At 46.5% G+C, this 15,695-nt stretch overlaps 1 protein-coding gene across 1 annotated transcript in view; it reads right to left on the bottom strand.

The window, feature by feature from the left end:
• Positions 1-145, bottom strand: part of ONECUT2 (one cut homeobox 2) — a 46,525-nt gene extending 46,380 nt beyond the window's left edge. Inside the window, exon 1 of the mRNA XM_006837567.1 lies at positions 4-145. Coding sequence (XP_006837630.1) covers positions 4-145 — 142 coding nt within the window. The remainder of the gene's footprint in view (positions 1-3) is intronic.
• Positions 146-15,695: the final 15,550 nt, after the last annotated feature.

Raw genomic sequence — 15,695 nt, 5'->3', positions numbered from 1 at the left:
CGCCGCCACCGCCGCCGCCACCGCCGCTGCCGCCGCCGGCCGGCCCGTGCAAAGTGCCCAGACTTTCCATTGTCAGCTCCGGGTTCATGGCGCAGCCTTCTAGGTCTTTGGTGAGGCATCGATAGGCGGTGTAGGCAGCCTTCATTCAGTCCATCGGGGCCCGGAGGCGGCGGGGGCGGCGGGGACGGCCGGAGGGCAGGCGAGGCGCGCGTGGCGTGCTCCGCCGCGGAGCGGGAGGCGCGAGTGCGGGAGTGTGTGTGCAGGGGCGCGTGCGTGCGGTGTGCGCCCCGGGCTGCGGGCGGGCGGCGCGCCCGAGTGGGGGCGGGGAGGGGGCGGACGGGACGTGCGTGCGGGAGAGGGGTGGGGGCGGGAGGAGGGAGGGATCACCGGGCCCCGCCGCTCGGGCCGGCGCGCTGCCTCGCCATGTCCGAGCCCGCTCTGGAGCCGGCGTCTTCTGTTTGGGTGAGCGGGAGCTGTCCAGAAGGGCTCTGTAGCTCGCCGGGGCAGCCAACCTACCCTCTCGGGCCCGGGGCGGGGCGCGCCCGATGGGCTCTGCTAGCAGCCACTCCGCGGTCGCGACTGCCTCTGGGGGCGGGCCTCCTGCACGCATCCACCAATGGATGCAGTGAGGGCGGGGCCGCGCGTTTCATGTTTGGCTGACGGCTCGGTGCCTTTTTTTTTCCTCCTTTGCTACTGGAATCAAACGTCAAGGAGAGGGAGCCAGGGGCAGGGCGGGAGAGCGGGGGGAGTGGAAGAGAGAAAGGCAGAGTGCGAGCTTGAGAGGGAGATTACGTTCAAGATGCCGCTCTGTTCCCTCTCGGGCAGCTGCGATCTGGGGTCAGGGCAGTGCTTTGGTTCCCTGCGCCTCGCCCCAAAGCTGTCCTGGAGGTTCGGAAGCTGGGAGGAGAAGATTCCGCTGAGCGACTCGTGAAAACAAAACCACGTCTCCATGCCAGCCAAGTCCCGAGCGTCCCTAGCCGGGAGCGAATTTAGCCTTTTAAGATGTAGGCGCTAATGTATTCTAATACATAGTAAATTCCCGAGACTGAAGCATGCATAATCTACTAGGAAATAGACGGAGCTCTGACACCCGCGCGGCTGGAGGAAGCCCACCTGCCTCCGGGTGCATGCAAAGTTATCACAATAACATCATTTAATTACCAGGCGAGCCCAATAATCTCCCAGTTAGGAAGTTCTGAAGAGCCCTGCTAGATTGCTAAACAAAACTGAAACTCCCGGAGCTGCCGAACCAAAATGATCAAGTGCTGGCCCCAAGCGCGACTTGGAAAATAACGGAAGAGTATCGAAATTGATGGGGGAAATTGGGGGCGATGTTACTAGTGCGGACGATTAGAGCAAACTTCGGCTGAGGGCAGAAAGTATGTGAAACAGCCGGGGCGACACCATTGAATCCATCCCCCCGAAATGTGCGCGCGTGCGCATACACGCACGCACACACACACACACACACACACACACACCCGCTTCGCTCCAACACCCACACTATAACACCCTGGGTTAAGATTCTGGGTAGTGACTTTGGTTTCGGTAGACATTTGCATATCCAACCCTTGTTTCTAAAATGACTTGCATTCGAGTGAACTGAAAAAGGTTTGGCAAACGCCCGCCACTTGAAAAAGTGCAGCTTCGTGCTCCGAGAATTTCCGTTGTTTGGCAAACCGGGGTTTGGAGGTGGGTGGTGGAAATGGAGACAGCGGGGTGGGGGGATTAGAAATGGAGAGGTGGGGATTTCCGCTGTTGGTAGAGGGGGGCGAGGGACGTGATTGAGGACAGTCAGCGATACCAGCACCCGGCAATGAAAGCTTAAAAGTAACTGATTCTTCCAAAGCAGGTTGCGCTCTGTTTGCCTCCGAAGATTCAAGCTAGCTGAGGTTGCGCAGATGTTGCCTTTGTTTAAAGAGACAGTAATTAAGGACAGGGTGAACATAAGTTTGAGAAGCGTGACCTATTTTCTTTTCATCAGCTGTCAAAAGAAGAGCAGGGGGTCTCCATAAGACAGCCCCCTCCAACCACTTCCAGCTGTTAAAGAAAACTTGATAAGGAAACAAGGACACAGTCTGGAATACTGTATATGTCTTCTTGGTTCTAGAAAAGGGTTTAATTCATTTGGAAGACAGTTCTTAGTTTCAGTAACCTTTCAAGGCTCCTCTCCTCTCTCTTCCAGCGGGGGCGAGGGGTTCCCACATAGCCACCCTGTCACATGGATGTACAGTGACGTTATTCATAGATCAACTTTACTGAGCTCTAGCCAATACATTGCCCATTATTCTTTCAGATAGCTTTTCTTCTGTAGTACCTAAGCCACGAGTAAGAAAGGAGCTGACCCCTTGCTTTACTAGACCTAGTACCCTGGCTGCTCACATCTTTAATGTCATGGAACCAGACAGGTGAAATAACTTCAGTTTCCTGTTTTTCACTACCTTTTCCCCCCTTTTTCTTTTGTCTCCTCCCGCCCCAAGTCTTGATCTCCAGTCGTTGCCTTGCATATAATGACTAGACACTTGGAACAATTTAAACCAGTTAATGTTTGAAATATACACTGAGTTGAACAAAAAAGTTCGTGAGACTGAAACCTCCTGTTAGGGGAAGAGTGCCCGGTGACTGAAATACTGGTAGGAGAGTAACAGGGCTGGGGAACAATCCCTCTGATGTGCCCCAGAGCTAGATGCCCTACACTGCCCTGGCCTCAGGCTCCAGCAGTGGCCACTGACCCTGGACTGGGACAGCGGTTAAGCAACCACTTCCACACAGAAGCCCAAGTATATAAATTGTCGTTTAAATAATTTTTCAAAATGATAAACTCATTTACCAGGCCACCAAGATAAATCTGCTCCTGGGAATTGCAATTCGGTGTGCGGAGGGCAGTCACGTGTTGGGGAGTTGAAAGGTGAGTTACAGATTCTCCCTGCCTCCCTCCCTTTCGGCCTCTCGTCTCCCATTGTCCCTCCCCCTTCGCTCGATCAATATTGGAGATCTCAGGGAAATCGTGAAATCGTATTGGCTTCTTTGTGTATAATTTTATTGGCCTAAATTAAAGAAGATTTTTTTGCGTTGTTTTTTTTAAATGGCTGTTCGAGGTTTTATGTTTCTACCTAAAACCCATTGATAAGGAAAATGAACATCCTTGTTTTTCCAGTACCCTAATTTTTTTTTTTTTAGGGAATTAGGTTTGGATGCCCTTTCACCTTTCTTTCTGGAGAGGAAAAACAATATTTATTTTCTACTTCCAGATAATTTTAAGAATATCGATACTAATAAGATATTCAAGTATGTCCTGAAATAGCTTTGCTGTTTCTTTCTCTGTAGTTCTTTAAGAGAATAAAGAGAAAGGTTTGCTTTCTAACTGTTCCTTGTTTAGCATTTGTACTCTAACCTTCAGAAGTTACAGGACTCCGATTTTTTTCTTTTAATCTGAAGTACACTCGTGCCCCCATACCCTCTCCCCAAGCCCAGCATTTGAATCCCAGACTGTATCTGGACTTGAGAGTGATTATTTCACAACTATAAGGATCTGTACAAACAGTTGCACCAAACACTGTCAGAAGCAAGATATCCACTACTTGGTACATCACATCCACTGGATTGATTTTCTTAAAGGCTACTTAAATGAGTCAAAAGGATCATGGAAATAAAATGTAGCTTCAGTTACAAAATGGGCTGGTTGCACTGTAAAAGGAAAACAAAAAACAAAACATCTGTATTTGAGTTACAAATTGCAGAAAAAGGCTGAAAACATGGACTGGTAGAGCGTGTCATACCTCTTCTTACATTAAAAAATGTTTAGACTCTGTGAGGGGGAAAGAGGTACATATTCAATTAAAACAGAAAACCTATAAATTATTCACGATTTTTTAGAAAAAACAACAGACCACAAGTAAACCCAACAGCTTTGTTTTTACTAAACAACAGCATCCACAGCCCAAATCCAGGCAAGAGAGGGGGCTACTGGTTTCTACCCAAGTGCTCAAAATCTCTTCCGTTTTTGTGTTGGACAGAACACGTTTGTGCTTACAACTAGGTTTATCAGAGCAATACAAAAAGACACAATGGTGGGCTGATTTGGACTATTTTATTTTTGTCCTTCCCCAAACCATCTGGCGTGTGAGTGTAGGGTATTGATCAGGCTCTGTGAGCTGCAGACCCCATGCCAATCCATAGCGTTTCTGGCAATCAGCGTGGCCCATGAATTGCAGCTGTCTGTGCAGCTCTCGAACAGAAATCTGCAAAAAAAAAAAAAAAAAAAAAGAAACAAATGACGTATTACATTAGGCAAATCTGCTGCACAAGACCTTTTATTCATCAGAAAGGAGTTGGGACAAATTCGAGAGTCCTATACACTAATAAAAAAAAAAGTCCCCCCCTTATCAAACACATCATCCGTTCGGGGGTAAGTCAATATCATTTCTTTGTCATTCTTGAGAGAGGATTATGCTGGAGAAAGTTTTTGTTGTCTGTTGTAGCTGCGGCTACGTCTGCCCCCCCCTTTTTTTTTTTAAAGGAAGGAGAGCAATTTTCTAGCCATTGAATGGTAATGGTTTTCCAGAAAGGCCTCAAGCGTTTGTATGAATCGGACAGTAAATGCGGTTTCAATATTGTGGGGGAATTTTAAGAGGAGGGGCACATTCGTTTGTTGCTATGCACAAATAATGGTAGGGATCCTAGGTTTCTTTTAATGTCGGAGAATTTTCTCCCTCCCCGGCGCCCCTGGTGATGTAGACAGAGCAGTGGATATGATTACTTATGCAGATGGACGGTGGGTACTTGTAGCCAAAAGGAGCCTTCAGATTGTGGCCCTCCGTGATATCTCCATTAGCTTGAATTTTCTTGTCTGAAAGCTCGGACTGGTTGAGCACAGGCAGAAGAAAACTAAAATATGAAGCCCAGTGTCACGAACTCCCTCAGTCTTTCTGCTCAGAAATGTACAGACAAGGTTCAGATTCCAGTTGGATCTAGGAGAGTTTAAAAAAGAGAAGTTTTCTGGGTGGTAAAGCTGATCCGGCCCTTTTTCATTTTCCTTCTTTCCAGTTTATCACAAGATCACAAAATCGAAAATTCTGGGTTAGAGCTGGCAGGGTACTACCTCCGAACTTTTCGGTTGACAAAGGACACTTTTCGTGTACGATGTGTGTGAGAGAGTGCAGGGTTATTACTCTTTGTACCACCCTCAGCTGGCCTCTTAGGAAAAGAAAAATGAAGTTCAGGGACCCTGGCTGCCGGGCGGGCGTCCAGTACTTGGGACTGAAGGTGGGGAGAAAAGCTGCGAGGAGCGGGGCCGAATGGCTGGGCTAGGCCTAAATCCACAACTTCCTCAGTAGTTAGTGCAAGGGGATTGGGCGGATTTGGGGGAGGGGGAGGAAGAAATCCCACCTCAAAGATCGGTGACGCCTGCCCATGAGACCGCCAGTTTCCAGCGGTAGCGGCAGCCGCAGCCGGAAACCTGAGCTCGGCCAGGTTAAATTGCTGGCCTGTCCACCTGCCTAATTTTAAAGGAAGCCGGTGACTAGGTGGGCCGACCCTGATTGCTCCCTTCAGCCCCCATAGATGGTGGGCTGTTGGAGTTCTGTGTCCTTGGGGACAGCTAGCTTCTCTTTCTGTGTATCTCTCTGTCTCCCCACCCTCTCCCCTCCCTAACACACACTCACACAAATACACGCAGGTTTCTTTCATTCTTCCCTCCGGGCCCTCTCAGGGGCTCCCCGCCCGTTCCGAGGAGTTTTGCGAGGGAATGAGTGTCCGGCCTGTGATCTGAGCCGGCGGTAACTATCTAGTACTGAGTTCCCCGGCATTCTCCGTCCCCAGAATTCTGGGCCCCCGTAGACGCTTTCTGCGACACCTTAGGCTTCTCGTGGTTTTCGTGGCCGTTGTGCCCGCAGAAACTGGTCGCATAAATGGTTTTACTCTGGGGAAAATGCCATTCAAAAAAGTGGAGGGGAAGTTGAAATGCGGAACCTACCGAGACCAGTGAGCGTTTTGGGGGTGGCGGACGGGGGTGAGAGGTTTGCACAATGCGGTCTGAAAGAAGCTTGCACGAAACGAAACAACTTCTTAGCCTTTAAATTCCTTTTTCACTATCATTTCTAAATTCCACACCCTTCAAATCCCCGTCGCTTCGGCTTTAAGTACGTGGATCGTGAATATTTAGTTCCATTTTCTCTTTCAAGTGAGTTTTTCCAAATTATGAGTACAGCTCAAGTATGCTTAAAATGAAGTTTTCCTCTCCGCCAGTTGTCATTCTACAAAAGAAGAAAAACTGGCGTGAGGTCCCTTTGTTCAGGCCAAGTTATGCATGAAATCTTTTTGTTGTCCTTTCCAAAAGAAGGTAAAAGTTGCAGTTGATTGTAAAGACGACAAATGTAACCCCTTGAAAGTGAAGCTGTTTTCCAGTTGCCCGGAGACACTTAGCACGGGCGTCGATTTTTATTTATTATCTCCTTAAAACGACCATTTATTTACTTCGCAAATAACCATTTTTGAATGAGGATTCGATGTTGTTTAAGCATTAATACCTAGTTGTCTGCAAGTCTGTGAAAACGGGAGAGTTAAAAAAAAAAAACACCCTGGTCTATCTCTTGAGTTGCCTTGTTACCCTAGACAATTTTAAACTACAGAACATTTTTAAAAGTCAGATTTTAAACTTAACCAAAAATGATTCACGATTTCAAAAGGAAAACATTTTTATTCGAAAACTAACAAAAACTAAGCGAGGGATTAAAATATTTATGCCAGTCAAACCGTTAAAAAAAAAAAAGAGTATTTTTATTTTTAGATTCTTGGAGTATTAGCTTCCAAAGTGAATAACCACGTGAATCTAAGTCGTTTTTAAGGGTAACAAGTGAAAACGTAATTAACAGAACACATTCCAGTCATTTTAAAAGCATTTTATCGTTGGAAAATCGCTTTAATGCCACTTTTAGAAATTCTGAATTATTTTACTTCCAAACAACACTGGCCAAAAACTGGGTTTGGAAGCGGCCGTTTCCTCTGTTGTGTGGTCGGGGTCGTGCAAGGAACCGGGGATTGTCCCCGAGAGCAAGCGCCGGAACGGCCCGGGCCCGCCGGGTTTGATGCTTCCCAAGAAGAGGAGCTCCGGGCCGTCCCACTGTCCGGCCCGCAAGCGAGGTCTCTGCACCGCTCGACTCAGGAGCCACTTGGGAGACCTGTTGGCCTCGGTGCATGGGGTCGTGCGGGACGGCGTGGCGCTCGGATGCGGGGCAGAGCCGGCGTCGAGGCCGTGGCTGCCGGTGGCTTCCTCCCACCCACGTCCTCGTCCTGCGTCCCGCTGGCCTGCCGAGCCCGCAGCCCCAGGGCCCTCGACCAGGCCAGCGGCCGGGAAGGCGGAGGGAGCGAGCCAGGATTGATGTCTAAATCAATGCCGTTTCTAGGCGCTTCTCTCGACTCGTCTCCATCTTCCTTAAAGGCAGATGGCCTCGGGAGGGTGGGTTTCCTCTCACTTCCAGCGCGGGGAGAGTGTGCACACGCCCGACGAGGGAAGTCTGGAACAGACACCCACAAGGACTGACCTCGCCGAGGTGCAGGCCAGGCCTCCGCGAGCGCCGGGAGGACCCGGCTCCTCCTCCCTCGTCGTCTCCGACCTCTCTCTCTCACCCTCCACCTGAACTACTTACTGCTTTTGTCCCTTGGGTCAGCCTTGTCCCCACTCGGCCCCGAGGGGATGGGAGCTGGCAGGAGAGACCCCTAGTTTCGGACGCCAACCCGTGCCCTGCTCAGGCAGGCCTGATCGCCTCTGATTTAATTATTCACTGATGAATTAGACAGCAGCAATTGTGAAAATCAGCGGCTACTATTGATTGCGGGGCCAAGAAGGGGTGGGAGGCCACGGGGCGCGGGGGGTGGGGAGAGGTAGGGAGAGGAGTCAGTCCGGGCCCTGGGGTGCCCTCGACCGTGTGACCTAGGCTCAACCCAGCAGGTCGGCCCTGGAAGCTTGGGTCCCTGGTCCAGTTCAGGCCCCAGTCGCCCAAGCTACCCCAGCTCCTCACAGCCCTGGCCTCGCTTTACCCCCTAGACCTGACTGCCCCCCACTTTTCCTCCTCCTCCCTCCCCTGCAGGCCTGAGCCACCTCCACTCGTCTGCCCTCCCCCGGTCTGGTTTCCTCTCATCCCCTTTCCAACACCACCCACCCGTCTTGGCTCTCCCATGGGGCTTGTCCTCCAACCCTGGCCAGAGACTGAGGGAACTGTAGACAAAGGAGGGTGGAGAAGAGGCTCCAGGAGCGCTGCTGGGGAGGAGGGGGAAGGACAGAGAGGACTGGGGGTATCCTAGCCCAGGTTGCGCTCTGCTGGCTGAAAGGCGGGTCGCGGGAGAGTTTCTAGTTCCCGGGAACAGGGCGCGAGGCCTGGTGAGGATGCCCGGCGCCAGGCCCAGCCGGGTGAAGTCCATAGCTCACAAGGTTGACCAGGCCACGGACCCCGACCCCCACTCTCCCGTCTTTCCAGTTCCCCGTAGGACGCGCCGAATTCGCCTGGTAGTTGAATGCTTTCCCTCCTAAGCAACAAGTCCAAGTGTCCTGGAGGCTGGAGCTGGGAGAACCCGGAGGGCAGGGACCTTGCCAATCCCCGTGGATGGCTGACTTTCTTCTCTGGTTTAGCGACCGAGCCGGTAGGAATTTCTGTGGATACTCAGAGCAAGGGATGGACACAGTTGAATGGAAAATACACGCTAAAAAGTCACTGTGTTTGGAGCCTCATAATTGACACCAAATGTGGAATATTTGATATATTCAGGCAGTGTATGCAAAGGTTTTTTTTTTTTTTTTGGCTTTATATCAGGAAAACACTGGAAGCCGGAGACTTCATTGTTTACGTTTTATGATCTTTTCATTGGTCATTTTGAAGCCATGTGGCTTTTTATTACATTTGAAATTATTTTTATGCTGCATGTTATAGAAATTACAAATGATACAGGAAGTATATAGGTTCTAGAGAGCAAAAACGTCAGAGTTAAGCATCTCATCCCCAACGTTTCATGTTTTTTTTCTTTCTGAACACTTAATCTGAAATATTTACTGTCTTCTTTTGTTGGCAAAGCGTGTTTTTCAGACTTTTACTCTGGAAGGAGTTCAGCTCTGGCTCCGTGGAGACAGTGATAAGAGTCAAAAAAGCGACCTCGCACTACATTGCTGGCTACATAATCCACGGGTTGAGTATAGGTCACTGAACACAAAATGGCCTTTCCACTCTTGCTTACTGAGATGGTTCAATGGGTTTTGTAATGGTTTTCCAGCTATCAGGTTGGGGAAACCCAGTTTGGGGCTTTGTGTTATGAAACTGGAAGAGAAAGTACTTTGTAAAGTCATTTACATATAAATTTACATATAATTTGTATAGAAATAAGTAACACTATCACAGGGCAATTCAGAGACATCTCATTTCTGAACGCCATAGTTCAAGTGGAAAGTACCTAACGATGTACCTTTCATTCATTCTGGTTTTGGTTAAAGATCTCAGAAAATCTTTTAAATAATATTTTGTCTCATTGACTACAAAACTATGATACTTAATTTGGATGCAGTAACTCTTAGGTTAGCTAGAACTTGAGTTAGACAACTTTCATCTTGAAGTTCACTGGGGCCTAAACCATTTCTACCCCCACTGTTAATAACAAATTTGAGGTATTAATGGTCTTTTCTAGACTTCTTTGTAGCTCAATTATTTGGAGGGAAAAAAAAATTTTTTTTTTAACTGCCTTTCATACTTTGTACTTCTTAGCTTTGACTCCTCAAACACCCATGGTGTTTTGAAATGCGATGTTCCTGAGTCACTTCTTAGTTACTTTTGCTAGAGTTTATTATTAATGCTACTTATATGCAATCTCATAACATGTTTTGGGAAATGATACCTAAGGCTGTAGTCATTAAGTGCCTTTGAGTCCGTTCTGACTCCTAATCATCCTGTATAGGGTTTCCAAGGAGTGGCTAATTGAGTTAAAATTTAAAAAAAATTTTTTTTTTTTTTTACTTAATTCTTGCATTGAAAAGAAGTTGACCTTAAAATTTTTTTTATATATATAATAAGGAGCTCTGGTAGCATAGTGGTTACAAATCGGGCTGCGAACCTTAAGGTCAGTGGTTCAAAACTACCAGCTGCTCCGCGGGAGAAAGATGAGGCTTTCTACTCCCGTAAAGATTTACACCCTCGGAAACCCTATACAGGGTCGCTATGGGTCGGAACCGACTTGATGGCACATAACAACAACAACAACATATATATATAATACTGGTTATTGTCCCAATATGTTCTAGTTATATATATAAACAAGGCACTCTGGTAGCGCTGTAGTTATGAGTCGGGCTGCTAACCTCAAGGTCAGCAGTTCGAAACTACCAGCTGTTCTGCCGGAGAAAGATAAAAGATGAGGCCTTTTGCTCCCATAAAGATTCACAGCCTCCGAAATCCTATGCAGGGTCGCTATGAGTAGGAACCGACTGCACGGCACATAACAACAACATATACATACATATTGTTGTTAAGTGCTATCGAGTCTATTCCGACCCATAGCGACCCTGTATAGGGTTTCCAAGGAGCTGGTGAGCTTGAACCACCGACCTTGCAGTTCAAACGACTTTGCAGGCTGACGCATTAGCCCATAGCGCTACACCAGGACTCCATGTATACATATACACACACATATATATTTGTTGTTAAGTGCCCTCAAATTGGTTCCAACCCATAGCAGCCCTGTATAGGGTTTCCGAGGAACAGCTGGTGAGTTTGAACCACTGACCTTGAGGTTCAAACTGACTTTGCAGTCTAGCACATTTACCCACAGCACCACACTAGAAAGTGTTATGTAAGAAATTAGTGGCCGATTGAATACCAAATGTATTGTCTTATTTAAGTAATATTTGAGTGTATACTATGTGCCCATTTGGAGTTATAAGCAATAGGATCTACTTGAATTACCTTAAGTAGAAAGAACTTCCATGGAAGGAAACCAGGTAGTTCATAGCAGCAGTAGGAAGACAGAAGATCCAAGGTTGCAAATTAAACAAGAATCACGGGTGATTGATTAAGGAGCAGAAACAGAACCAAGGTCATGTAATGGAATAGACTGGTTCAGAAGTCTCTACTAACACTGTTGTGTCTGTACTGATACCATGAGTACTCAGCTATCTCTGTATTTGGAGTCAATTGGGATGGTGGCTTCGCCTAGGGCATGGACCTGGGCATTAGTTACCAGGGAGTAGGAATCAGCACTGCATTCCACCTATATGGCCCAATTTAGAGAGTCACTTCAAAATAGGAAGGGCGTTTGGAAGTGAGCACTATAAAATCAAAACCAGATAAATAAAAATATCCAGAAATAGAGCAAGAAAGTTCAATGTAGTCTCTGCTCTCGTGGAGCCTACATTTTAGTGAGATAAAGTATAAAGGCGAAGGAAAAAAACCCCAGAATTATTAAGAAATATGATCTTAAAGTCACAGGCTAAGTTATACCCCCCTTTTATCTTTCTTGTTCTCTTCTGGGTATGGATGGATGTTGGTCAGCTGTTAGAAATTAATGCTATATGAGATAAATGGAGAAAAGTTTGAAGTGGTCAAAGGATTTTATTTTCCTTGGAGCCACAATCAATGGCCAGGGAAGCAGCAATCAAGAAATCAAATGATGGCGGAGGGACCTACTGCCACCAAGAAAGAAGAGCTGGGAGTGGGATGTGTACTTTGGACCTGGGGTATGCATTGCATCATCAAGCTCCAGTTTCCAGAGGAAGACAGTTGCCAAGAGCCGTAAAGATCTCAAGGAATACTGGACCTGTAGATACTGAAAAAGGAGACAAGGACCTTTCCCTAGAGCCTATAAAGAGAGAAAACCTTCCCTAAGAGCCAGCACTTTGAATTTGGACATCTAGACTATGAAACAGTGAGCGAATACATTTCTGTTTATCTAAGTCACTCACCTGTGGTATTTCTGTTACAAGAGCACCAGATAACTACCACAGGAATTGGTATCGGGAGTTGTTCTAACAAGTACCTAAAATGTGGAATCGGTTTTGGATTTGGTTAAAGAGTAGAGGCTTAAAGAGTACTCTGGTACCTAATAGTAAAACCCTAGACTTCCTTGAAGAGATTGGTTGGAATGATGGATGTCAAAATGAAGAAAGTGAGGAGAAGTATTACACCAAAGATGGCACACAGACAGTGAGACCAGCAGCAGAGAAACTGCGGCCGCAGAACCAGGAGATAGACACAAGACAGCATGGGGGCCTACCCATGGAGCAAAGATGCTGAGTGCCTTCTGGAAGAGTCAGGTGCCTCTGGGCACTCATCAGCATCAGCAGACTTAGACTCTCTACCATGGAGCTAGAGAGTTAAGCACCTTATAGACAAGGCATACTGATGGACGGCCATGCCTCTGGGTACATATTCATAGAACTAATGGAGCTTTGTGACACTTGCTCATGCAGAACAGAAGCCCTGCTGGCCTTTTTGAAACTAAGGAAGCAGGAAGCAAAAGTTGAACAAAGACCATGGGTAGGGTCACTATCTCAGGGCTCTCTAAGAGTGAATCCATGGCCTCTGAGATTTCTAAGGGTGGCGCCATATTTTCCTAGTGTTCAGAGAGTGTGGGAATGCCATTAAGATGGGGTCACTGCTCAAAGCTAAGGGGATGGAGATATCCTGGCTGAGGGGGACAGAAGAATGGGAACTCCTGAGGCCTAGAGAGTCGGGGGTAGTTGGGCTAGAAGAATTGTTGTTAAGAGTTGTTGTGTCAGTTCCAACTCATAGCGACCAGTATAGGGTTTCTGAAGCAGTAAATCTTTGTAGGAACAGAAAGTCTGATCTTTCTCCCATGGAGTGGCGGGTGGGCTTGAACTGCCGACCTTGTGGCTCGCAGTACAGTTCTTATCCCACAGAGGCACTGTGCTCCCTGCACTATTAGAACAGGGCCACCCAAAGCCGTAGGAGTAGAGTTGCAGTTCCAGTGAACCTGGAGGGCAGAGCTGAAGCCAAGGGTGCAGGGTCACTACTCAGGATCCCAAGAGTATGGCCAACACCCAGAACAGAGCCAGTGCTTAGATGGTCAGAGAACAGAGGATTATTTTCAGACCTTGAGAACAAGTGTCAATTGTTCTGCTGGATTTTTAACTTGCTTGGTACTCATTCTCCCTTCATTTCCTCCAGTTGCTTCCATTAGTAACAGAAACATCTACCTTTTGTATGTAGGGGGAAAATGAGACAGACATCCTTACTTAATTTAAGCACAATTTCTTCAAAGTGGAGCCACAGTGATGTGTACTGTATCATCAGAGTGTTCTGACTGGGAAAGACATGGGGACAGTTTCAAGGGTCATGTTTAACATTAGGTTTGTTACACAACACAAACAAATACCAGCAGCTCTGGATATTTTTCAGTCTTAGTGGTTTGAAAAAAATTAGGTGTCAGTCCTCAAAGAGCATGTTAAATCATGATTCCATACCTTGTAAAGGAGTTTTCTGAATGGCCCATTTAAAAAAGAAATAGTCTTTTTGGAAAAGCGAACAATTATTTAAAAATATTATATATATATTGTTGTTAAGTGTCATCAAGTCGGTTCTGATCCATAGCAACCCTGTATAGGGTTTCCAAGGAACAGCTGGTAAACTTTAACCACCGACCTTGTGGCTCAAGGCAACTTTGCAGTCCAGCACATTAACCCACAGCACCACACCAGGACTCTCTCTCTAGATACACACACACACACAAACACACACACACATATACACACACATATGTTTGTTGTTGTTAAGTGCCATCCAGTCATTTCTGAATCATAGTGACCCTGAATAAGGTTTCTAAGTTTTAAAAATATTTGCAGGAGCAGAAAGCCTCATCTTTCTCCTGAGGGTCGGTTGACGGGCTCAAACCATGGACCTTTTGGTTCACAGTCCAGTGCTTATCGTATGGACTCACCGTGCTCCATATATATATTGTTAAATGCCACTGAGTCGCTTCCAACTCACAGCTACCTCATATAGGGCTTCTGAGGAGTGACCGGTGGGTTTGAACTGCTGACTGTGGATTCCTGGTATGGGGCTGTAGGATCAGCAATGGACTGTGAACCATAAGCTGCTCCTCAGAAACCCTGTACAGGGTCACTTAACAACAACAAGAATATCTATCTATCTAATCTATTTATGTACACAAATATGTATGTAGACACACATGACAGTAAAAACATTATCACTGTAATATCATAGAAAACAAAGATATCAAAAAGTGAAGCTAATTTTTTCAAAATATACGTATCCTCCATATAGGTTGTACACTTCTGAAGGCAGAATTTCCATTTTTCCAACCTTTTCTGCACTCTTCCATTTAGATCATGGCAAAATGGCCATTCTGGCAGCCTGAGTTTGGGGAACAAAAGCAAGTCTGAAAGGGCAAGATCAGAGTTGTAAGGTGGATGAGGTCAAGTTTCCCAGCAAAATTCTTGTAGGACAGCCCTTGTTATCCTCAAAATAAAAGCAGGTGCCTTGTTGTGATGGGGGAAAAAAATTCTTAGTGCAACGTTCCTGGTCTTTTTCTCACTAATGTAGTTTTCAATTTTCTTAAAACTTCCTCTCAATAATGCCCCACGATTTTCCTGTGTCCTTTGAGAAAATCTATCCAGATGACCTCTTTGAGTTCCTCCACAGACAATCACAGCCTTCAGAGTTGACCTCTCTGCCTTGAATTTAACTGGCCCAGCCGATTCCCTCTGAACCCACTGTTTGAATTGGATCTTTTTTTTTTTTTAAGGTACCCTAATAAGACTGAAAAGGAGCTCTGGTAGCGTAGTGGTTACGAATCGGGCTGCGAACCTTAAGGTCAGCAGTTCAAAACTACCAGCCGCTCCGCGGGAGAAAGATGAGGCTTTCTACTCCCGTAAAGATTTATACCCTCAGAAACCCTGTACAGGGTCGTTATGGGTCGGAACCGACTCGACGGCACTTAACAACAACAACAATAAGACTGAAAAGGAGCTCTGGTAGCGTAGTGGTTATGAATTGGGTTGTGAACCGCAAGGTCAGCAGTTTGAAACTATCAGCTGCTCCGCGGGAGAAAGATGAGGCTTTCTGCTCCCGTAAAGATTTGCAGCCTCGGAAACCCTGTACAGGGTCGGTATGGGTTGGAACCGACTCCACGGCACACAAATAAGACTGAGACAAGTATATAACTGAGAGGACTTGTCTGCAGCCATCATTGATCATAGAGACATGTTTACATACGTTTTGTTTGGAATAAACCCGTGCATATATGAACTAGAAACCCAATATTAATACATTTTACTTGCTTTCATGTGTGTGTGCTTGTAAATAAATTTATTCAAAAATTTCTTTCCACATATTGCACTTGTTTAGTGCCTTCTGTTTGGAATGGGGTGTGGTGGAATGAAAGGGGCGGCGGGAGGTGTTGCATCTATAGGAACTTAGTCATCCATAATAGGGTCTGAGTTTTCCTTACCTGTGATTGTCCAGAAGTAGATTGCCAGGTCTTGCTTCTGAGGTACTTCCAAGTAGAGCAGAAGTTATTAGCTAAGCGGGTAACCATTTGTGCCATCCAGGAACTCCCCTTTACATTCTGCTCATCCTTTAATGCTGCGTTTGCCAATATTTTGGGTTAGATCTGTAGTAGAAAGTAGGTTTTATGTTTTGATCCAAGAACACATTTATAAGCACATTTCAGGAAGTGAAGAC

This window comes from Chrysochloris asiatica, unplaced genomic scaffold (assembly GCF_000296735.1).
Source record: "Chrysochloris asiatica unplaced genomic scaffold, ChrAsi1.0 scaffold00021, whole genome shotgun sequence".
NCBI classification, from domain to species: Eukaryota; Metazoa; Chordata; class Mammalia; order Afrosoricida; family Chrysochloridae; genus Chrysochloris; species Chrysochloris asiatica.
Note: the sequence above shows the minus strand (reverse complement) of the source record. Positions and strands in the feature narration are given on the sequence as shown.